This window comes from Pyxicephalus adspersus, chromosome 4 (assembly GCF_032062135.1).
Source record: "Pyxicephalus adspersus chromosome 4, UCB_Pads_2.0, whole genome shotgun sequence".
Lineage (NCBI taxonomy): Eukaryota > Metazoa > Chordata > Amphibia > Anura > Pyxicephalidae > Pyxicephalus > Pyxicephalus adspersus.
The window spans coordinates 59,685,792-59,709,683 of NC_092861.1; the positions used below are offsets into that span (position 1 = coordinate 59,685,792).

The following is a 23,892-nucleotide window of genomic DNA, read 5'->3' on the forward strand; positions in this document are numbered from 1 at the left end:
TAAATTTACATGAAAAGCTTCTTTTTTGTTGTTATTTATAAATGTAATTTGTATGTAATATATATGCATATATGTAAATCTGTTTTAATATTGTATACATATACAGCAAAAAAATATGGGCAGATATACAATACACAGACAAAAATCCCCAGGGTCTTCCATCCAATCTCAGAGTGTGTCCCTTGGATGCGCGTTTTTTTTAAATTTCCTTTTGTATGCTTTGTTCTGATTATTTTAGAATGGGGTTGTATTGAATAGGGTCATTTTCCTTATTGGAATGTCTTTGTTGCAGTGTCTTGACCTCAATTATGCACATAGCGGTAGTGATGTGATACCTTTGGTGTTTTAAACCCCTGCCTTGAAGAGGTAGAAGCATAACAAATTGCCAGTCAGTTGCGTTGCAGTGCTAATATGATAACAATAGCATGCTGATAGGAGGAGAGAAAAAAAATGACAGCAGGATACGTTTATTAGTGTGATTTATTTCTTTACATTGTTACTTACAGGCTGAGGTAGGGACAAGACCTGTAAGCAGAGAAATATCAGGGACTCAATATGGGAGCTTAAAGAGCCCACGTATACGGTATGTATTCCATCTATGGGCCTGATTTAATAAAACTCTCCAAGGCTTGAGAGGATACACTTTCATTAGTGAAGCTGGGTGATCAAGCAAACCTGGAATGGATTTCTTCAAAATAATTTCCTAGCAAATGTTTTGAATCCTGGACCAGATCCATTCCAGGTTTGCTGAATCACCCAGCTTCACTGATAAAAGTGTATCCTCTCCAGCCCTGGAGAGCTTTAATAAATGAGGCCCTATATATTAAATTGTTTGCCAGGTGTTCAGCTATAAAAATTGACCTGTTTATCATTCTCATCCCTCAAACACACAATCAAAATGCCCTTACAACTATTTTATAGATGCAGACACACTGGGGCCAAATAGGGTCCTAGTGCCCCAAATTATGGCAGATACACAAGGGCACACAAATTAAGGTGAATCTGTATGAATCTGTATGCTGTGTATTGTAGAAAGGAAGCTAGTGCAGATGATGTATATAACATATGAAACAAATTCAGTATATCCTACTGTGCTTTCAAATTGTACAATATAATTTTGGTTGCAAACATTCACACTGCTCCAAAAAAAAAACTCAGCAATATTCCACACCCTTTAAAACTTCGAAGCTCTGCTCTTGCCACATTCCTGGCATACAAACCAATGAAGTCTCAGTTTTTTTTCTTCACTTCTCACTTGAATCCCCTGTATTGTTTCCTGTGGATTTTAAGTAGGCAAAGATGAGCAGTGTTCCAATGACATAATTGGATCGACAAGATGAGGAAATACCCTTGGATAATCTGAGAGGTAGGAATTTAGCAAGTATTTTTATATCTGTAGTCAGGAACAAAAAAGGGTTTAAAAAGGTCATTGCCAGGTTTCCAGATGATAATATTTGATAAACTGTGTTTTGAGCTTTATTATGAGAAGTATGGTTTAAAAGACTCTGTTCTTCTAATGTAATATATTTGGGTATGTATGAATAGATTTGGAACTCCCAAGAAATGCCAACAGATATGAGGTTGTATTCTTAGTTAGTGTTATTGTGGCATGGGAAAAACGAGTAGTATAAAAAAATAATCAGCAAGTGTTCTATCTAACAACATGCATTTCTAATATAAGTTGAAGAATTTCCCTTGCTCAGCTTTCAGGGGCCTCTTCTTTACAGAGGGATTCCCCATCACAATCCAAAATGAGTCCATAGTCCAGCAGGAGTTCATTAAGTGGTGTTGATGCAGTGGGCTTGATTTATTAAAGCTCTCCAAAGCTGCACCGGTGGAATGTATTTTAAATCTTTTGCTATTTGCTAGCAAATGTTTTCAATCCTGAACCAGATCCATTCCAGGTTTGCTAGATTACCCAGCTTCACTGATGAAAGTGTATCCTTTCTAGTCTTGGAGAGCTTTAATAAATCAGGCCCAGTGTATTAGTATAGCTTGACTAAAAGTCTATATCCCCGAAGAACTTACAATCTAGGAGTTAGATCAAATCTAACTACCCCTCATTTAAGGATCTTTTTATTTTCGGTACTTTTCTTTGAAAAAATCCCCTAAAAAAGGACTTAAAGCTGTCCCAAAGTATGTTAAAAAAGGGACCAAGCCCTCTTTTCATTTACTGTACATAGGGTCTCCCAATATTTGTAAGGTTAACGGTATGGGGTACAGTAACCACATTACAATACAAAAATTAATACATTTACTTTCACTAAGTTAACCGTGCTTACAGGTGATGGGTATATTAACCTTTCTGAAATAGGTAATATACCAAGAAAAAAAAAGAAATAAAATCTGTTTTTACCCAAAAAGGAAGAGAAAGTGAGTGCAAGCATGAGGGAGAGAGAGAGAGAAAGAAAGAGGGGGGGGGGGGGGGGGGGGAGAGAGAGAGAGGAAGAGAGGGAGAGACAGAGAGGAAGGGAGAGAGAGAGAGGGGTAGGGAGGGAGATGGAGGATGGGAAGGAGGGAGAGGGAGAGAGACAGACAGGAGGGGTGAGAGAGAGGGAGAAGAAGGGAGTGAGAGAGAAGAAGGGAGGGAGAGAGAGGGAGAGAGTGTGGAAGGGAGAGAGAGTGAAGGAGTGAAAGGAAGGGAGAGAAAGAGAGAGAGAGAGGAAGATAGAGACAGACAGACAGAGAGGGGGGAGATATAGTGTGTGAGGGAGAGTGAGGGGAGAGAGAGTGAGGAGAGACAGAGGGAGGGGGAGAGAGAGAGAGAGGAAAGGAGAGAGACAGAGGAAGGAGAGACAGAGTTCAGAAGGGAGAGACAGAGAGAGAAAGGGAGAGAGACAGAGGGAGATCAAGAGAGAAAGACAGAGGAAGGAGAGACAGAGTTCAGAAGGGAGAGAAAGACAGAGAGAGAGAGAGAGAGAGGGGGAGGGAGGGAGAGTTTGTGAGGGGGAGAGAGAGAGAGAGAAGGAGTGAGTGAGAGGAAGGGAGAGACAGAGAGAAAGGAGAGGAAGGGAGGAACAAAGAGAGAGGAAGATAAAGAGGGTGGAGGGAGACAGTGTCTGACTGAGAGAGATAAGAGTCCTGTGTTCGATAATAAAATAAAATTGGCTTACAACTACTGGTTACCGGTATATTTAAAAAAAAAAAAAAACACCTTCTGGCCAACATGAAGATTGCACCTAATGAGGAAGCATATTGTGTGAGTGAGCACTAAGATGGCCGTGCTGCCTTTGATGTGGAGTATTCGTTCAGCACTGAGGTGTAGCAAGATGGCCGATAATCTTGCTCGTTGGTTTGATTCCTCTGGGACACTGTAGAGTGTTACAGGACGTACGGTGGCCGGAAAGTCTAGAAGGCAAAAGCGTGAGAAATATGGCTGCTCGGGTTGGGAAGCGAGGTGCGGGAGGAGATGATGAGTTGCCTCCATTGCAGGCCGTGCTGATAGCAGACAGCTTCAATAAGAGGTTTTATCCCATTACTAAGGACCGACCACGGGTAAGGAAGTTGTAGTTGGTGGTGATATATGCTGTAAGCCATGACATGTGTGCTAGCCTCATGATAACACTGCACGTTTCGCACCAGCACCAGTTTATCTAAAACATAAATGACATTAGGATATAATTTTTTTTACTTTATGATGTGTGTTTATATGTTCCAGCTGTGTCCCCTTCCACCTTCCTTGCTTGCCCAAACATCCCATGTTATGTATCTATACACATAAAGGAGAATGACAGTTTGGGAGCCTTTGCAATAGTGCTTCTTGCTCTATACTGTAAACAACCAGCAGCGTTTTTAACCTTTAAAAAAACAGCTAAAATGCCACTTTGGACCCTTTGTTGTGATCTTTGGAACTTGAATAGACACCTGTTTATTTTTGTTTCTGTTTGTTTTTCTCTTTTTTTTTTACCCGGCCGCCATTTTTTTTTTTATTACCCTTCATGTGCCCTTTCAGCAATGGGGGAAAAAAATTGCCAATATCACACATGTGCGTGCAGTGAGATCAGCAATCTTTTTTCCCAATCTATGGCGCCTGAGCAGTGCGGGATTGGGTGGTGCAGAAAGAAGAGAGGAGGAGATGTCGGCGCTCCCTCTGCACCGGGACGACGTGGGACCCAATGGAAGAAACCTCCCGATGGACAGACTGATCTGTGGGATAAAAGGTAAGTGTGATTTTTTATTTTTTTATTTTGTGTGTGTTATTTTTGTGTGTTCTTCTTTAGCCCCCTAGCAGTATTCCAGAGTGTGACTCGGGGCTGATTTTCCAGGCAAAAAGCAGTAATCCCGAGTCACACTTAGGGTAGCTTTTAACTAAAAAAAACAAACCTCTTACCTTGCTTCGTTGTCGTCAGCTGTCGTCCTGCTGGTCTCCGCAGGTCCTGGGGACATGTCCTTTCTCCTCGATCTCCAGCCGGCGTATGTAGAGACAATTTCCGGGGTCGGTGCGGGCGGGCGGGTGGGTTCGACGGGAAATTCAAATAATTTTGTATTGGATACAAAAATAGATAAATACAAAATAGCTGTATTGAGTCCAATACAAAGAAATATTCATATATATATATATATATATATATAATTATATGTAATATATATGCTACTGTACAGTTACATTACATGTTTACATTTTATTTAAACAGATTTTTGTGTTTTGTTATTTAAAGTTTAATATTACATTTGTTAAATGTTTTAAATATCGGTCAGTTATGCCTAAGAATTAAGGCCTACAATGAAAAATAAATTTCAATTCAAAAAATTCTACCACTTTTTGCATGGAAATTTGGATGGAATTATACCCCTAGGGCGGTTAAAGATATGAAAATTGTCAATAGACTTTACCGATGTTTCTCGGCAAAGGGTTCCCCTAGAAGTTCCTTTTTTTACTATCTGCTGGGGGGACCTTAAGGAGGGCTCTAGCTACCTTGATCAGCTGTTACTGGAAGCATCCCCTAAATTACCCTGATTTTCCTTCCTTCCTCACTATCTGAAAGCACTAGCAAATGTTGATCCTGATAATCGTTAAAGCATACCTAAACTCAGAATTTCCTCTTTACATAAAAGGGTAGACAAGCCTTTTATGTAAGGTAAAAATTCTATGTTGAAAAAAAAATAGGGTGCAGCACCACCCCCTAATTCTCGATCTCTTTAGTTCAAGGCCATCAGAATAAATAATATTACAGGTTAGTTCATTAAAACATTTGTGTATTGTTTTCATATTTTATTATGTGCCCACATTCTACATTTGTATAACTTATTCTTTTGACGACCCATAAACACACAATTTAAATGATTTTCTGTGTATTACAGGCTCTTTTACCACTAGCAAATATAGCGCTAATAGATTATACACTGGAATTTCTCACTGCCACTGGAGTTAAGGAAACATTTGTTTTTTGCTGTTGGATGGCAAATGAGATTAAAGAACACTTGAGGTAAGTGGTGTAAAAAGTAAATCTGACATTGTGAGCTTAGAAAACTTGTTGTCTGTGGCTCATGTTTTTCATAATTTTGAATGTACTAGTTGGCAGAATCTTTAATGTTTTGGAATTGGGATGAATATGTTTCAGCTTGGGTTGATGTTGGAGGCATTGGGAACCACTGATAAACTATTCAGGACACTGGAAATTCAAATTATTGGCCATTTATTGATCTCGAACAGTTCTTTTTCAGCAACATATCATACCAGTACAGGGAAATGCTTACATCAGCTTCAGTCCATTTTGTTAGGAGGATAGCAAAGGTCTCTCAGTTCCAGCATTGGCTCATTGAAGGTACCTTGCTTTCAAGTGTAGCTAGGGGTGTACGGCTGTATAAGTATTTCCTCAGTATTGCTGCCTGTAGCTTAGCTTCTCAACACTTGAGTCACACTCTGCTCTTCTCTGCTCCAGACATACTTGTGTGGCCACCCTAAAAACCTGTCACGTACTTCGGTGATTTAGACAGGTCCACCTAGTTCTTTCCCTGCCGTCCATCCCTGTGAGAATTCAAAACTGACCATTGGTTGCCAAAGCTTTCCTAGTCTGTTTCCTCTGTTAGTAACCTGTTTTTGCCTGTTAAGGCACCATAACCTAAACCAGGGGTAATATGCCTGCTATCCAGGACTCGTGGCTGAAGTGCTGTATAATGGATATGTTTTCAGTATATCCATTGCTAAAACATATGCTTGACATATATTGGCAATATTTAATGGAAATAATATTTTAAAAACTAAGCCCTAACAATGAATTTACAAAAATATGTTGCTCATGCCAGATATGTGTACACCTCTTTTGTTATCCCGCGTACACACACTTTTTGTGTCTTTTTAGTTCTCGCCATTTGAGCCACAAAAATGCAGTCTGTTTTTAGCCTGCAAAAGAAAATTATCTGATTGCATTTTTGGCAGATCAACATGTACTTTTCTGTTTATTTGTCTTGGCATATGTCAGACTTGGCTAGGTGAATTCATTTATAACTGACCTCTGCAGACATAAGATGTAATTTGATATTCCAGTTATAATAACTGGGAATTTAACTAAAGCACACATAATGTATATTGCCAAATCTTATTAATCTTATGGTTTATTAAAGCAGCCCAACGATGCAAAAACAACATGTAAATCCATATATTTAGTAACAAGTGGAGTGTAATCATTCATAATAGTGTAGACAAAGTACTTTCTCTGGGTGCAAAATATACTTTCCCTCATTTCGGAAGTAATATTCTGCAGTACTACATTCATCCCTGGCACACGCAAGGGAAACTAGGATTGCTGGGTTTCTCCCAACCAAAGCTGATGCTGTGCATGAGCAGCTCAGCTTTGTTGTCAGAATCTCAAAGCAATCAATCTGATAAAACAGATTATTGCTTAAGGGACATCGCCTGTCCCTTTCTGCATTATTGACCTGCCTGATCAAGGATTTGTAAAAGTGGAACTTAAAGTTGTGTGAATTTGCCAAAAAGGCTTGAGTTGGATATAAATGCTTTCCCCTTTGCACTGATCCCACTTTATTTCACAATAATTTTCAGTGGCTTCCACCCTTGATCATTATTTCTATTCTTGACTTCTATTTTTCTTACTCATATGCTGCCTAATCCTTCCTTTTTAGGAACATTGACTTGCAATACTTCTAGGGAAAGTAGCAGCTGTGTACACTGTTTGCATGACTTTGGACTAATAAAAGCTTATTTCAACAACACTTGCATGTTAACTGGATGAATATTTTGTGCTGGTTATATGGTACTTTTTACAGGGGCAGGATAGCTTATTAACCAATTAAAATCTAACATCATGCATTAAAGCATCATGGTGTTCTTACCTGAGCTTGCTTTGCATCATTTTTTTTATTTTTGTTAAATATAGAATAAACAATAATATGTTCCAATTACTTTTTGTCAGTTTATGGTAATATTGGAGACAACTTTTTGTGGGGAGGTACCAGTAGCAAAAAGCTTTTAACATTAATAATGGCAACTGCAAAAAAAAAAAAAAAAATAGTTCACGCAATTAAAAAATAAAGACACACATTTTAAATGATTCAAATCGATGGAAGTAAAAGGTAAAACTGCTCTAACAATGTATATATTTCTGGGCAGAAATTCCAAATGGTGTCGACCTACCCACTCCAATGTGGTACGTGTAGTGACCTCTGATCTTTACCGTTCACTTGGGGACGTCCTCAGAGATGTGGATGCAAAATCTTTAGTCCGATCAGATTTCCTGTTAGTCACTGGGGATGTGGTATCTAATGTAAACATGGAAGCAGCTTTGGAGGAGCACAGGTAAGATATTTTGACCTATATATTCCATTGTGGTATTTTTGCTTATGCATTCTGCAGTGTTCTGTTCTAATCTGATCTAATTTATTTTTTTTCTTTTAGAGCACGTCGGAAATTGGAGAAAAATGTTTCAGTAATGACCATGATTCTAAAGGAATCATCACCGGGTCACCGCACAAGGTGTCAGGAGGATGATGTTATTATTGCTATGGATAGCAAGACAAAACGTGTCCTACTTTACCAAAAAAGCCAGGACTTGAAGCGATACCACTTTCCAACTGTAAATTAATTATCTTTCTTCCAAGCCCAGTACAACAAAGTCAGAATAACCTAAAGATTTTCATAAATAGGTTTAGGGGATTACTAACTGCAAGGCTTTTTTTAATAATTTGTCTGGGTGGCAAAGCTAAGTTTCTTTAACTTCAGTTATCAAGATCATGGGTATCAATCATCATCTGTATACAAACAGACAAACATGCAGCTTTCCATGTAAGGCTTGTTGTATTTTTAAAGAAGTATTTGACTGGGGATTCAAATAAAAAGATTATCAGATTTGATTTTGTTTTTTCTTTGTATTTTTAGAGTATCTTTCAGAGTAAAACTGATGAAATAGAGCTGCGCCATGACTTGCTGGACTGTCATATAAGCATTTGTTCCCCTCAGGTATGGCTCACCAGATTGGTGATATTTAGCAGTACATTGTGTTTAGTAGTCATTTTTATTTTTGTCTTCTTTTTTTTTTCTTATTTGAATATTCTTCAATCTTGTAGGTGGCAGAGCTGTTTACAGACAACTTTGACTATCAAACAAGGGATGACTTTGTTCGTGGTATCCTTATTAATGAAGAGGTAAGTTGTGTGAAGTTAGTTAGTTTCTCTATATATCAATATATATTAACTCTTTAGTACAGGGATCCCCAAAACGTTGATTGCGATCTACCAGTTGATCGCAAATGCAACCAGATTGAACCCTCCCTGCTGTTTACTAGCAGCCCAGCTAGCTATGTCTATGAGGATGCTGGGGATGTCTTTCTGCGTAAAGGCTCTGTGTAAGTGGGGAGTGGGGAGGTAGGCAGAGAGGGCAGCAGGGCAGTCTGAGTTGAGCAGTGCTGGGCGATAACCTTTGTACAGTTAGCAGTTCTTTTTGTTGTGCAGCACGTCATTCTCCTATAACAGGTGAACTGTAGCTTTCCTGTCACTATAGTCTTCTAGTGCAATGTCTGTGCAATGTTATGCCATTCAATGTCTCAATTAGCTTCAGTCACTTCTGTGTCATACTTGGTATATTTATAAATAAATATATGTTAAGCATTTTTATTGTTGGTAGATCATTTTGACTTGCTTATTTAAAAAGTAGAGCTTGTGAGTCAAAAAAGTGTAGGCACCCCTGCTTTAGTACATCCCATTAACAAACAGTTATTTCTTATCTGGATATTTTTTTCTACTGCATGCTGTAAAATTTATCTGGAGTCTGTTTTTTTTTGAGACTGTTTACACATGTTTTTGAATAAATGCAGATCTTGGGAAATCAGATCCATCTTCATGTGACTCAGGAAGAGTATGGTGCTCGCGTCTCCAACTTGTCCATGTATGAAGCTGTAACTTCTGATATACTATGTCGCTGGCTGTATCCTATAACTCCTGAAACAAATTTTACTGACCAGGAGACACAGAATTATACTCATTCCCGTCACAATATTTACAGAGGCTCAGAGGTTAGCCTTGGGCATGGCAGTGTTCTGCGTGAGAATGTTTTGATCGGCAGTGGCACTACAATTGGGACAATGTGTAACATCAGCAATGCCAGCATTGGAAGAAACTGCAGAATCGGTGAGACATTGACAATGAAGGGTAGAAGGAAAATGTATCCAAACCAAAAAAAAACTGTTTTTGTTTTTTTTATTTTATTTTTTTTGTGGATAAAGAGGAGGAGTGGTATTACCTTGTGAGTGTTCCTACTGAGTTGATTCATCCTTTGCTTGCTTTAGGTCTTAGTTGACACTATTAATGTTTAATTTTGAGTTGTCCTGATGTGTCTGTGAGACAGAAAGTGAATGAAAAACTCCCAATATGACACGGGTTTTAAGCTTTTCAACACTTAAAAAGAACAGAGTGGCTTTAGGTTTACATTAAATATTTCTAAGAGTTTCAAGAGTTCAAGCTTACTGAAAGTGACCGTCATTATTTACAATATGACTTCACTAATAAACTTGGTGCAAAATAAAATTACTAGTCCTGAAGAAAACTAAAACAATTTAACCACACACATGAAGTGTTAATGAACTATGGGAATGGGTAAACTGTAACTCAGCAAGGTTACGTTCCCATAAACATACAATACCCATTAGTACAAAAAGTATACAATCAAGAGTCCAAAAATCTTAATTTATGTAATTTTACTTGCATCATCAGCATTAAACCTGGATGCCTAGGTTACTTCCACATTCATCTAAAATGTCAAATTTGTTCTCTGTGCAAGCATTTAAAACATAAGTTTTTTTTTTTTTAAGTGAAATTGTTCATTCATTCTGAGTATTTATGGACCTGCATCCTCTTATTTGATAAATAATTAATAAAGCGGTTTGGATTGACCTTTACAACACTTTACTTTTTGTCCCAGACTAAGAGTGCTATCATGCAAAATTCTAATAAAAGAAGGTTTACTTCTTAGTCTATATCTGCAGTTAGCAAAAAATTTAAATTAATGTTTTTGGCAATAAAAAACTATAGTGTAGTGGGGTAAACTTTTTATTAGAAAGCAAAAGGGCTCTAATATGTATTGTGTGATTGATCAATTGGTGAAATTCTTTAAATACTATTCTATGTATTTGTTTTTATTATTCTGTATGGTTTTATTAAATCCAGAAATTGACTCGATTGGCACATATCAAAATTTGCATAACTGTGCATATTTTTGGTATAATTATCTGTTGTTCTGGTATATTAGTCACAATGTGTTTCTAATAAAAAAAATAAAACAATTGGAACCCCAATGCTAGTGCTTTAGCGATGACCAGGTTCTTCCATTTCCTATTAATGGTAATATGTACATTTTTTTCATCTGAGGAAATTTAAGTGATTTAGGAATCCATTTATAATCCGCAATTTGTTTGGTAATGCAATATAAAAGGGACAACCTAATGGTCACTTTAATGTTAAATTTCAAATAGATTTTTGTAAAAGGGTATCTTATTTTATTTGTATTTTTGCATTGTTTATGCCAGTTTTCCTAATTTTTAAAGACGGTCTCTTTTTCACAAAACCTTTTCTCATTGTTCATGTTTTGTAATGCTAAAAATATGTGGATATAGTTGGTTTTCCAAGAAAGAGCTTGTATGATTAATCACAGATTTTTTTTCTTCTAGCTAAATGTTGGAGATACTCTGTACACTTACCTTCCTATCTTCTTTTTGTTTTTTCAGGTGACAGAGTCATTCTAGATAATGTGAACATTTGGGATGACGTTCACATTGATGATGATGTAACAATCAGAAAATCCATTATTTGCAATAATGTTATTGTGAAGAAAGAAGTGCATATTAATCCACACTGTGTCCTGACTTCAAAGGTAATAGACAAAAAAACATTAACACAAGTAACTTCCACAACAAAAGTGACTTTTATAACACTACATCATATGAAGACCTGGAGTTGTATTATCTGGGCCTTGTGGCCATCTGCTTTGTGTCATCCTTTGCCCTATCCCACTCCAGTTACCTAGAGATCATTGCCTTCACAATAATGGGATAAGGGGACCGCGTGACTAGCAGTTCTTGGTGTGTAAACTATAAATACATAGCGCAAAGGCCTTTCCACAAAACTGTAATGACGATATGGCTAGATAAGGCTGGCTGCTAGAAGTGTAATCTTTAGCACCTTGTCCACCCTAGGCCATTCCAATATTGGGCATGCAGAGGTTTAATGATTGTAAGCCCTTAGGGGCAGTGTCCTCTCGTCCTCCTGTGTCACTGTCTGTCATTTGCAACCCCTATTAAATGTACAGTGCTGTGTAATATGTTGGCCCTATATAAATCCTGTTTATTAATAATCAAGATAGTGCACATTTTTTATACTCATGAAGCCAAAATATTGCGTTTGTCCTTAGTTTCTAATTGGTGTGTTTTATATCTTTTAAAGTTTGACACTTTTGCCCCATGATTGTGGAAAACAAATCTGATGGAACCCTTGGTAAAATCACAGCATTTGTTATTGGCATGATCTTACCAAATCTTCTTTGTCTTTTTTCCATTATGTCCACTTGTAGGTCATTGTTGGCCCTGATGTGAAACTGCCAGAGAACACTGTCATTTCTCTACATCATCCAGATGAGGATGACGAAGATGAAGATGAGTTTAGTGATGATTCAACCACCAGTAAAGAGAAAGTTAAGCTAAAACTTAAAGGTAATGAGGAAAATAAATATTCAGTTCATATAAGATCATTATATGAATAGATATTTCTGTAGCAGAATTTTCTAGCATCTTATGCTTTTTTATAGTTTACAACAAGGAGGAGGTTGGATTAGATGGAGAAGGCTATGTATGGAAATCTTCATCCATACCAGATGACTCGGAGGAGGATTTGCAAAGAAGCCTGTGGGGTGAGTATGGCATAGTGGTAAGAAGATGTATGTTGAGGAATGCCATTCCACATTTTAAATGTAGTATAGTTTTGAGATTTGTCTGATAAATAAATTGATTGTGCCTTTAACAACCATAACTATTCTTGAAAGCAGCATTCTTCCACTTGCACTGTGCATTCTACTGCAATGGTTAGTTTCCAAGCTGATACATTTTTTTTCTTAAGTCTACTATCACCCTAGTTCCCCTTAGTACATGACCAGCTGTTTGTTGGCTTCCTTATTTTACACCATTTTCTTTTCCTTCCTAATGTCACACAATCAGGTGCCTCTTTTTTTAAAAGCTTTACCCAGCTCCACAATTTGCTCTTTGTTAGGTATATCGATTGGAATGGCTGACTTGACAAGGTAATTTATATTTGTGTGAATTGCTCAAAAGGCCAAAATTCCTTAAAAACCATTTTATAATGGGCACAAACATTACAATTAGAAATGCATGTTAGGGCGTGATATCAAGTTAATGAAAGAAATTGGGGTCTAGAGCAAAAATTACGGAGTTGCTGACCTGATGTTTAGAGAGGAGGGGCCAACAGTTGGCTTCCTTGATCCATTTGCTTTTGCAGCACCAAAATTTAATTTGTGAAATCTTGCCTCAGCTCTGCTTTATCAAATCTCAATTTTCCTATATATTATTACCTTTTCCCCAGGACATTTATTCTTCAGGAATTGATCATTATTTTGTTAGCTTTTTCCCAACTTGTTTTTATTTCCTCAATGATCATATCATATCTCTTGTCCACATTTATCAATTTATCCTGCTTGCAAAGCTGCACCATTGATATAGTTATATGTATTTTCATGTGTCCTGATACAAAAGTGTGCTTAACTTGTAAGGATTCCTCTTTGTCTATTGTTTGTTATTAGACCTTGAGCTCTGCAACAGAATGCTAACGTGTAGCCCACAACCAAAGCATTTTTCTCATTGCTCGCTTGCGTATTAAAGTTTTCTTCCTAACCCCAGGTCTCACCATTACCAATGAAGAGGACAGCGATAGTGATAGTGGAAAGAGCACAGCTTCAGAGCAAATGGACAGTCGGCCATCCTCCCCTCTTCTAGACGACATTAAAGGTATAAAGTACAATAAAAACGTTATTAGTATTGATAAGGGAATACTTCCTATAAATAAAAAATATATAACGGAATCGTGCCCTACTATTTGTTACCTATTTCAAATGTGTGTTATTTTATTTTATGTAGTTTTCCAGAATGAAGTTTTGGGAACACTACAAAGAGGCGTGGAGGAGAACATCTCATGTGATAATCTTCTTCTAGAAATCAACTCTTTAAAGTAGGATGACACTTGTTTTTATTAATGCCGTGTTTTTTTGAAAAATTTATATTTTTATAACAAACATGATGTTGCTTTAAAAGTAGCAGCATTTAAAATGATTTTTTTTACCCAAATACATGTTTTTTTTATTGCAATTGAATACTGGTTATTATACCTTGCACTCACATTCTTTGTACACACATTTTTTTTCTTCCTGTGCATGACAGCACACAGAGCTCCAGCTGCACTGGACGCCTAACTTTTATTTTTAGATTTTAGTTCATTATGTAGGATCTTATAGCTGATCATCTAACAATGCTTGTTGCCTGATATAATACTGGTCAGGTTTCAAAAATTGGGTAATGTCTCAAAATGTTTATAAGGAGTTAGGCAAAGGTCAAAACTCTTGATTTACAAACTTGATCCAAATCAGTGACTCTGTATCAAAGAATCATTATGGCAGCCAGGAATACAGATACTTAAAAATTCAGATAAAATTCTTCTTTTTTCCATCCTTACAGACATGCCTACAATATATCTCTAGTGGAAGTCATGCAAGTTCTATGCAAGGTGGTCTTGGAGTTCCCTTTGCAGCATCTGAATGGAGTGCTTGATGTTAACCCTTACTGCACTGCTTTGCTTCCTGTGAGTGCTTCTGACTTTTTGAACACACATTGAATGTATGTATGATTGTAATATAAAACAGGCTATAAGATAGAAGAGGTATGAATTGCTATCCTCTCACTGTAGTCATTCAGTGAAAAAGCATTTCCTTGCTGTATGGTGGTTACTATTTAAAGTACAGTCTGGCATAGCAACCTGTCTTCCAACCACCTATTACCCATAAAGGTATATGTCTCTGTTCTAAAGTAATGTCATAAATGTAAAAAAACACAATTGCCATTTATTTTATAGTACAGAAGTGTTGGGAGTAGCCATAGCATATGGTTCAGTTATAAGATATTTAAACCTACAGCTCTATATCTTAAGCCTCATACAGATGCTGCTGAGAATGATCTTTTGTAATTGTTTCCATTGGCAGAGGAATGTTTTCTGTACAAACAGGGCCAACCTGCTCTATAGAGAAAGGAGGGGGGAGGACAAGTGCACCCCACTGTGCTTTCCATAGGGGTGCACAGTGGTCGTTCCTGATCAGTTGCTCACCAATTCGCTGTGATGGATTGATAATTGACATCAGGGGACCACTACACACATATCAGATGTATAATCTGAGGTGTACACAGGCTTAGAAATATGAAACAAAGGCTTTCAGGTATGTCCGTTAAAATATGATTATATTATGTTCCTCAAAGTAAAAATGGTATAGCAAAACTATAGGTACAGAAAGGAATTTTTGACTATAGGTCTGCTTCAATATAATGGCAAATACTTTTAACACAAGCAAATGGTCAATTAAATATTGTCTGCTTTATGATGTAAACAAGCATTAACAAGGCAGACTGTTTTTTGGTTTATTTGGTTTACAAATTTTTGTATTAAAATGTATTGATTATTTGCTTTTGTGTTTCATTAGCTTTTGAAGAAATGGACTCCACTTTTCAAGAACTACATAAAGCGTGCTTCAGACCACTTGTGCTGTCTTTTAGCTATGGAAGAATTTTTTCTGGACCATGAGCCCCTTTGTGCAGCTATTGCAAAGGTGTGACTTACACAAAAATCTAAACAGTGATTATTATTACTTATGTCTGCTGGTTCAATATTTTTTTTTTATTCCTTGTCCATATTGGGATCTTTTTATTCAAATTAACACTATAGTGTCCTTTATAAGTTTTTCAATTGTGCTGAAAAGGAATCCACAAGCATCCTTTAAAATCATCTGCATTTTAGTAGAATATATAATATTAGAATTTTATAAAATGATATAAAATGAAATGAAGAGATACAAACCAGTTTTTATACCACATTTTTGCACAAATGTACATCATTCTTTTGGTGGCCCTTGTAAAAGAGCCCATCCCAATCAATTCAGTGGACTGTGCTCAGTGGCATCTTAACACTGTGTTCGGCAACACAGCTGTGTTCCGCCGATTATGTTGTAGCTGCATTTTTGCACAACCTTCCAACCACTGGATCAACATCTGGTTGGGGGAAAGGAATCCTCTGCATAGCCAGATCAGTGCCACATAATGACACATCAGAACCATGGTGCTGAAAAATGCATTGAAGCTCAATGTTCAGATGTGATTCTGAGCATTACTGGATTGATGACGTGTTAATATATTTAAAGAGGAGCTACCATTGAGAGAATATATAAACTACCATTGCTAAACTCTAATACTATTTGCCTGAATGTAACCCTAAACGTTTAGTTTCAACAGTTGGGAGTCATACACCTTAAAGCATTCAGTTCTGTGTCAAATAGTGTTGCTAATAACTAAACACCTGAGTTGAATACTCATTCTGGGACAGTGATTCAAAAGATATTAAAGGCTGAGGATCCGAACACTCAATAAAACAGGTCAGAAATAGCAGTTTGCCTCAGGAAAAGGTCTGATATACCTGCTGAAACAGTACAGGATTGCTTTCTCCACTAATACCAGATATCTGTTTAGCACCTGAATTTGTGTGTTTTAAGCATATGCGTGTGTTCCACTATAGGTTCTAATGGGATTTTACCAGCAGGATGTATTAGCAGAGGAAATGATTCTCCGTTGGTTTTCACAAACAGACATAACCGATAAGGGACGACAGCTGCGTAAAAAGCAAGCAGTAAGTGTTTTTATGCATTTCTGTCTAACTTTCCTATGCTGGTTTCGAAGGCCGTATATAATAATTTATGTTTATTCATACAGCTGCAGAAGTTTATACAGTGGTTAGAAGAAGCTGAGGAGGAATCAGATGATGAGTGACCTGGACAATTGTCTAAGCTTTCCTGACTACCCTATGCCAGATGGTACCTATGGATCTTCTGCTTCAAATCCAACACACACAAGCCTATTTTCTGAGGTTGGCGTCATTGACATTCTGTTCAAAGTGTAAATGGCATTAAAAAATGACATGACCAATTTTAGTGCCATAAAACATTTACACTTTTGCTATTGCCAACTAACTCCAAGATGATACACCCATCTGGGATAAGCAGACTGCCACATTTGCTTGTGTGTAAATATTTATGGATGGGAAATATACAGTGACATGTACATCATACTATATTTGTACTGATGCAATGGGATTTGTTAGTTTAAAAAAAACCTTTTTTTTTTATTTTTTTTTTTTTTAACAAAAGCTTTTCATTACATACTATATATTTCCTCTCTGATTAGCGGAATTTCTAACTAAGTTACCTAAAAGTTCTGACCAAGGATCCATGGCAGTCTGTCCAAAGTTTGCTACATGACCATGTATGCCGTTGCCCATATAATAAGACTGAAAAGCTTGCATGTTGGAGTGCAAATATTTATTTTAGGGAACAAATAAATTCTATAAGGATTTCGTCTGTATGTGGACTTTTTTTGGTGCTTACAGTAAAAAAAACTCTTAAACAAAATGGCTGTACATTGGTAATCATTGCTGACCATTTCATGATAATGAGATATAAAGAATACTAATATGATATATAAATTATCATTTTTTTAATGCTTTATATACAATAATGTAGAGCATCTGACGTTACTCATAGCAAGAAGTGCAAGTACCAATATTTACGAAGCTCATCAGTGTTTATACCATATTGTGACCCTTTCCCAGAGCGCTTTCAGGATCGTGTATGTTGGGTTTATAGATTTTAATTTGAAAACAGCAGTCTAGTGATAATAGTAATACTGGCTGGTGTTAAAACTGCGGGGGCATCAGCCACATTCACCCCTTTTGCTAGGAGGATACTAGTTTGTAAAAAACTGCTGTGTTGGGCCATTATTGTTTTTGTGGTTATTTTTGATCTTGGCAGGTGCTTTTGACCTGCATTTGACTTTTTTTCTGGCTTGCTCCAATAAGTTTTTGTATTCCTTTAGAATCATGTAGTGCTAAACCTACTGGAAGTGAACAAAAGCCCATTACACATACTCCTTTTTTGATTTTTAGAAAAAAATGGGCATTCTTCTGTGGTCTATAATATGCTCCTCTTACACTGGTGGTCTGTGAAGAAGAGCCTTTCTTGGTCAATGGAAGCAATACCCCACTTTATTGGTGTCAGTAGGTACTGAATGGAGAGAGAGAGAGAATGCTCTTAGTTCAAGGAATCCAGGTTGGGAAAATCTGAGTTTCAGATCCCTTATTCAAAGATGGAGGATAGCAGCTCATTTCTGTATCTTTGCTGCACAAACAGTTTTCAGTATGAAGAGTACACTCATTTGCAGAGTGCTCCAATGTTATTTTTTTTATATTGATCTGCCAGATTTGGATTACAATTATTAAGTAAGCATTTAACCATCCCAAGCAATTTGTTTCAAATGTTAGCATATTATGAAACACCTTAACCCTAGTGCAAGCAAGTGAGAATACCTCACAATCTGACAGTTAAAGGCAAATGACACTGAAATTTAAGTTTTTTTTTTTTTTGTTAGTCTAACATATGCAGTTTTTTTATTACATGTAGATGTGCAGTGTATTTTTAGTAACCATATACTGCCTATGAAATAAAGATTTCTGCCCCTTTGTACCTATAATATTTCAGTTTGTACATAGGACAAGCCTTTTACAAATTAAAACAGCTTATTTAGACTGATCATTAATCTGATTAATGTCATTAATCTGATCTTCCATTCATGCTTGTTAAATATCAGTATTCAATGTTTGTACTAAAAGTTAAGATGACCCAGTAGCAATTGTTATGCGACCGAGTCCTATGTATGGATTTTTTGATTATAGTAAATTGAGAATGAAGTATGAGTTTTTTCATAATTAAACGGATATTGTGATACTTATTCAAAGTGTTTACCTATCAATGGTGAAGATTTTTGAGAAGAGGGTGTCCACTGCTCAGCACACCACTCAGTACTCCTGGCAGTATACTACTTCAGGTGGCTGAAGTCATCATTTGTGATTGTGTTAGCCAAAAATGTAATACGTGTACATGTATCCCTCATTGTGAGAGAGGAGTTATGATGCACTTTGTTTTTTTTCTATTGCTGTGTTTTTGCAGTGGGTTACCCCACACCCTCCCCTCCATTGAACACACAGCCTGTCTATACAGCAACCACCAAACTGGAACAACCATTAACCATCATTTCAGGCCACAGAAATCAGAAGTGCCTATCATTTACGTTTTTTAAAATGAAGGTAAACACAAACAACCACCTTTTAGGTTTGATAAATATGCAATTGTATCTGTATATCTGATTAAGCCTAAAAGTTCATGTACACACTCAGGGATCTAAACCCTGCATTGATTACAGCTGCACTGTGAAACACTGTGCCCTATGTTATGGAGAGAGGGAGATGGTGGTAAACTTGATAAATGGTAACCTTGTCTAGTTTTAAAGATTTACTAGTATTTTACAACAGAAAATCCACATGCTGCTTTGGAGATGCTGGTGTCCACTTTTTTAGGACAAAGATACAAAACAATTCAACAAGAACATCAGCATTTTATAGCTGTGCCAATGAGAAACAGGTGAGGTAGCAATTATACATCCTACAGTGCAGATAACGAATGTCATTTCCAGGGCCCTATACATTAATGATGTATTCAAACGCCATAAAACAACGGTCCCAACTGGTGGTCTGTGGCTCTGATTGGTGCCCCCCCCACCAAGCACGTTAAGAAGGACCCCACTGGGGGTGTGGACCGGCCAGAATCGCAGACCATATCTCTTGTATGGATCGCTAGTTTCTTCCCCTTTAAATGACACACTGCTCCCCATTCATGTGTGGTCCGGAGTCCGTGCATTTAGTGGTCCGTAGGTTGGAAAAAGGTTGGTGACCACTGCCATAAAAACTACATACCAGTAACATAGGAAACTGCAAAACATTAATTTGGGCTTGTGTATTTCACAGCCTGGAAATTTCTCTGCTTTCTCTCAACAGTATGTACTAATACGGTAACGAATGTTTTATAAAAATAGCCAGCATTATACCCAAGCATGGGAAATAAGAATTCTTAGGTTTAAAGCTGGCATTTCAGTGAAAAAACCAAGTCCTACACATATGTCTGAGTTTATTCAGCTAGTATTTGGAAATGGAGCTGACTAGGCACTTTGGTGTCCTTTTATGCTGATAATCCCACTGTGACAATACAAAACAATACAAGTTGAAGTATCAAATACACCACAGCAGACAAAAAGATAATCTAATATGGAGTGGAAAAAAACAGATTTGAAGATTAGATGTGAGATTCCCACTAACCAATACATTAATTGAATTCTATGATACCTATAAATAATATAGTATAAGGTACTTAGCATGCAAACTATTCATGTTTAATACTGGAACTTAGAAGGCTGTCATTGCACGCTATTATTGGTACCAACTTCCCATTCCCGGAAAGAAAAAAGTGTAAATGAATAGCTTTGGCCTTCTAGGTCACATTTTTTCTCCTATCCGATTTGTTTTACATTTATTGTAACTGCTGTGGCATCATGGTACCTTAATAGGCAACTCTAGTCCTATGATAGATTCTATTAGCTCTTTTTAAAGATTTAATATATATTACAAAATAATGCCTCATTTTTTAAAAGACACTATATAGTACACTAATTGACTTGATTTCTCTTGCCAATTGCCCAATATTACCTACAATCTAATGACTGTTGACAAACCCCAACAAGTACTCTCAGAATATGAAACTAGATGGGTTAGAAAACCTTGACCAGCTCCTTTCCTTTGAAATAAACTAGTTCTGGGAGTGTCTGAGAGCATCTTTATTCTCCTTTCTCCAAACTTCAGCTCTAAACCTGTAAATCATTGCTTGTCCCTAAGTAGAAGACATGATCAGACATAAAGCATTGGTTTGGGCCACAAACATACAAATAGTCCCTCAAAAAAAAAAAAAAGTAGACCAGACAATTATTCTTTGTCCACAGGGTCCTTTGTGCAAAATACTATCAAACACTTCTTTGCATGCTAAGCGTATAATCTTGTCCTGCCACAGTTGTCAGGACAAATTAAGTTACCTCATTGTGGGTTGGCCAAATTTGGTGGCCAGAGATGCTGAATACGAAAAACATCCAGAGAAGATATCAGAAAAAGCAATAGAATGATAAAAAAGATTGTAAAAAGTATCTATGCTTACTTGCAGATTATGGCATGTTAGCTTTTATTTTTGTTTCATGAAAAAAAGACCTAAAGGAAAGCATTGTATACTGTGTATGAGTTCCAGTTGATACCTGTTTTAATATTGTTTTCAGAGTATTCTTAGTGTTTTATCTGCTCTATTAGCTTCTGTGGTGTTTTACAACAGACAAAAACTTTTAGAAACAGATCCATAAACATTTAGGGTCACATTGATAACTTATTGTTGAACAGCTAACCTTGTAAATTATTTGTAGAGGTAGAATGAACGATGTATATAAACAATAGTTGTACTTTTTAAAAGTGAATAGAGAAAGGAGAGGGACTTCTGGCTTATGTTTCAAATATTTTAATATATTCAAAAGACTGTGTTCATAATATATCATACATGAGTACATATGAATATTACATTGTAAGACCATTCCCTATTGTATAGACATGGGGTGGAAAATCACTGAGCTAGACAGATGAGTTCTAGTTTAGATTGCTTGTCACGTATGGTGGATAATTATAAGGAAATGTCTTGTTACCTGACACATTTCACCAAAAACCATGCAACAAACGTATCATGGAAATTTGTTGTTTAATATTGTAGGCCTTTAATTGTTAGGAATAATTCCCGGTTATGATAAGGTTTGAAACAAATCATAAATTATAATAATTATAAAAGATTTAAAAAATAATAAAATAACATAATAAAAATCTATTTATTAATTTAAACTAATCAAAAACACTGAAATCTGTCCACACAAGAGTGCAATATTATTGTTAAATTAGTATTAATTATTTATTTGGATTTATTTTTTATTACTGTGAAAAATGTGTTTAAAGCAGTTTACAATGTAATGTGCTTTTAAATTTCCTGCCAGGCCCAGCGTACCGACGCTTTACGTATCCCATTGATCACACTGGGGATGCGATGCCAGGAGATACAGAAGCCGGCCGGCATCGTTAGAGCAGGTAGGATCTTTACTACACTACCCCAAGAGTGGCTTGGGGTTACAGCTTTTGGTACATAAAATTCACCCTGAGCCTTTCTAAAATACCGCCAGGGGGTTTAAAAAGGATTTTGAAACGTTAGGTTGGTCAAAAGTCAAGATTTCTCCCATTCATAATGCAGAGGTACCAAAAGCTCCTTTTTGTGTAATGTCAAAGCCAAGTTGGGAGGCCTTTTAAGACAACATCAGGAAGAAACAGCCACCTAAGCACCTCCAAGTGATGCAAGATTATTGTAGTTTTCCAAGTCCTGAGCAAAGCAACATTAAGTTAGTAGCTACCTCTAATTAAGGAGAGGTTATCAGATCACATTTGCCCTTTGCAGAATCATTATATGGAGACTAATGCCCAAGGCCTGCGAGGAAATAAAGGCTCTAAAATCCCATGAACAATTTGTGCAATCAAAGATAACTGTCAGGGGTTCCTTTCACAAGTACTGAAAAAGGTTTTAGATTTTGTACTTTTTTCGTAATTTCTTTGGGATCTTTCAGACCAGTCATGGTACTGAATGTTTACATTGCTACTAAAGGTTTCCATATGAAATCTTGAAAAAGCTGGACAATGCCCCTCAGACATCCAAATCACCTCACCACCAGATATATCTTTGTGTGTTACACAAGAATCAAATGAGAGAATAGGGTATCTAGGAATCTTCCTTTTGATACCATAGAACCAAAAGTTTTTCTACCTCAAAGTGTTACGTGTGCTGCTTAGTATGAAAAAATAATTTAGAGATCCTTAAAACATGTTAAAATTTCCCAGTGGTGTGTTTCCTTACTCAAATTGGCCCAGCGTTACAAGATGAGAAAAGCAGAAAAAGAGAGTATCATCCACCACTGAATCACACCAAACGGAACATCCACCACTGAATCAAACGTTAGAGGATTTGTTGAAGAAAATGTACAATCTTGTATTATTGTACCAAATATAGACATTCAATCATTCTAAATCAGACTCTGGTTAGAATTCTATCCAGCAATAATTTATTGTACCAAATATAGACATGGTAAGCGAGCACCGCTTACCAGGTGAGCTTTTTAAACTCCTTGACAACTCCACCTCGAATGTGGCTCAGGGTTACTAGTTTTGGTACAGAAAATGAACCCAGAGCCACACTCGCGATTACCGCTAAGGAGGTAAATACTCCTTAGGTAGCACACCTTTGGAAGAAATAACTGATGTTGATCGCTTTCTGTAACAATAAATTAGTCTTTTACATCTCTCTACTAGAATTGTGGACCACTCTTCCTTTGCCAGCTGCTCCATGTCTCCCAGATTTGAAGAGTTCCTTCTACCAACTGCTGTTTTTAGATCTCTTCACAGGTGCTCTATGGCAGGGGTCCCCAAGCTCCAGTCCACGGCCCCCCAGGCCATCTGACAGCTGGGCCACGAGGGCACAGAGACCAGCGGTCCCCAACCTGTGGGGCACGGACCCCACTTGGGGGGGTGCACCAGCCAGAGCTGCAGACCATGTCCCCTGTATAGCAGGCTCAGGTTGGTGGGCGGGTTGTGTCTCTAGATGTTAGACCTGCAATGGGGGAGTGGACAGGTTCTGACATCATGACGTCACTCTGGGGGAATTTTCTTCCCCTTTGAGTGACACACGGCTCCCTGCACATACATGGTCTGGACTCCAAAAGTTTAGTAGTCCGTAGGTCCGAAAAGGTTGAGAACCACTGCTCTACGGGATTTAGATCTGGACTCATTGCTGGCCATTTCAGAACTCTCTGGCTCTTTGTTTTAAACCATTTCTGGGTTTCTTTTGAAGTATGCTTTGGGTCATGGTCCTGCTGTAAGACCCATGACCTCCGGCTGACACCCAGCTTTTTGACACTAGGCCCTACATTGCCCCCAGAATTCTTTGATAGTCTTCAGATTTTATAATACCATGCAAGCAGTCAAGACTACCAGTGCCTAAAGCAGCAAAGTAACCCCAAAACATCAGTGAACCACCTCCATGTTTTAATGTAGGGACCGTGTTCTTTTCTTTGAAGGCTTGTTTCCCGAATGATGTGCGTTACCAAAAAGTAGTATTTTTGTCTGATC

The 23,892-nt window shown here is 37.3% G+C and overlaps 1 protein-coding gene across 1 annotated transcript; it reads left to right on the top strand.

Moving 5' to 3' along the window:
- The first annotated feature begins 3,338 nt into the window (after positions 1-3,338).
- EIF2B5 (eukaryotic translation initiation factor 2B subunit epsilon) lies at positions 3,339-17,121 on the top strand. The gene is made up of 16 exons (XM_072408362.1): positions 3,339-3,495; positions 5,302-5,426; positions 7,571-7,756; positions 7,856-8,033; positions 8,336-8,416; positions 8,524-8,601; positions 9,270-9,582; positions 11,175-11,320; positions 12,017-12,155; positions 12,251-12,352; positions 13,353-13,460; positions 13,590-13,680; positions 14,184-14,307; positions 15,197-15,322; positions 16,282-16,392; positions 16,476-17,121. Exons 1-16 carry the CDS (start codon positions 3,373-3,375, stop codon positions 16,530-16,532), a joined length of 2,088 nt encoding a protein of 695 aa, XP_072264463.1. The 5' UTR covers positions 3,339-3,372; the 3' UTR covers positions 16,533-17,121.
- The last annotated feature ends 6,771 nt before the right edge of the window (positions 17,122-23,892 follow it).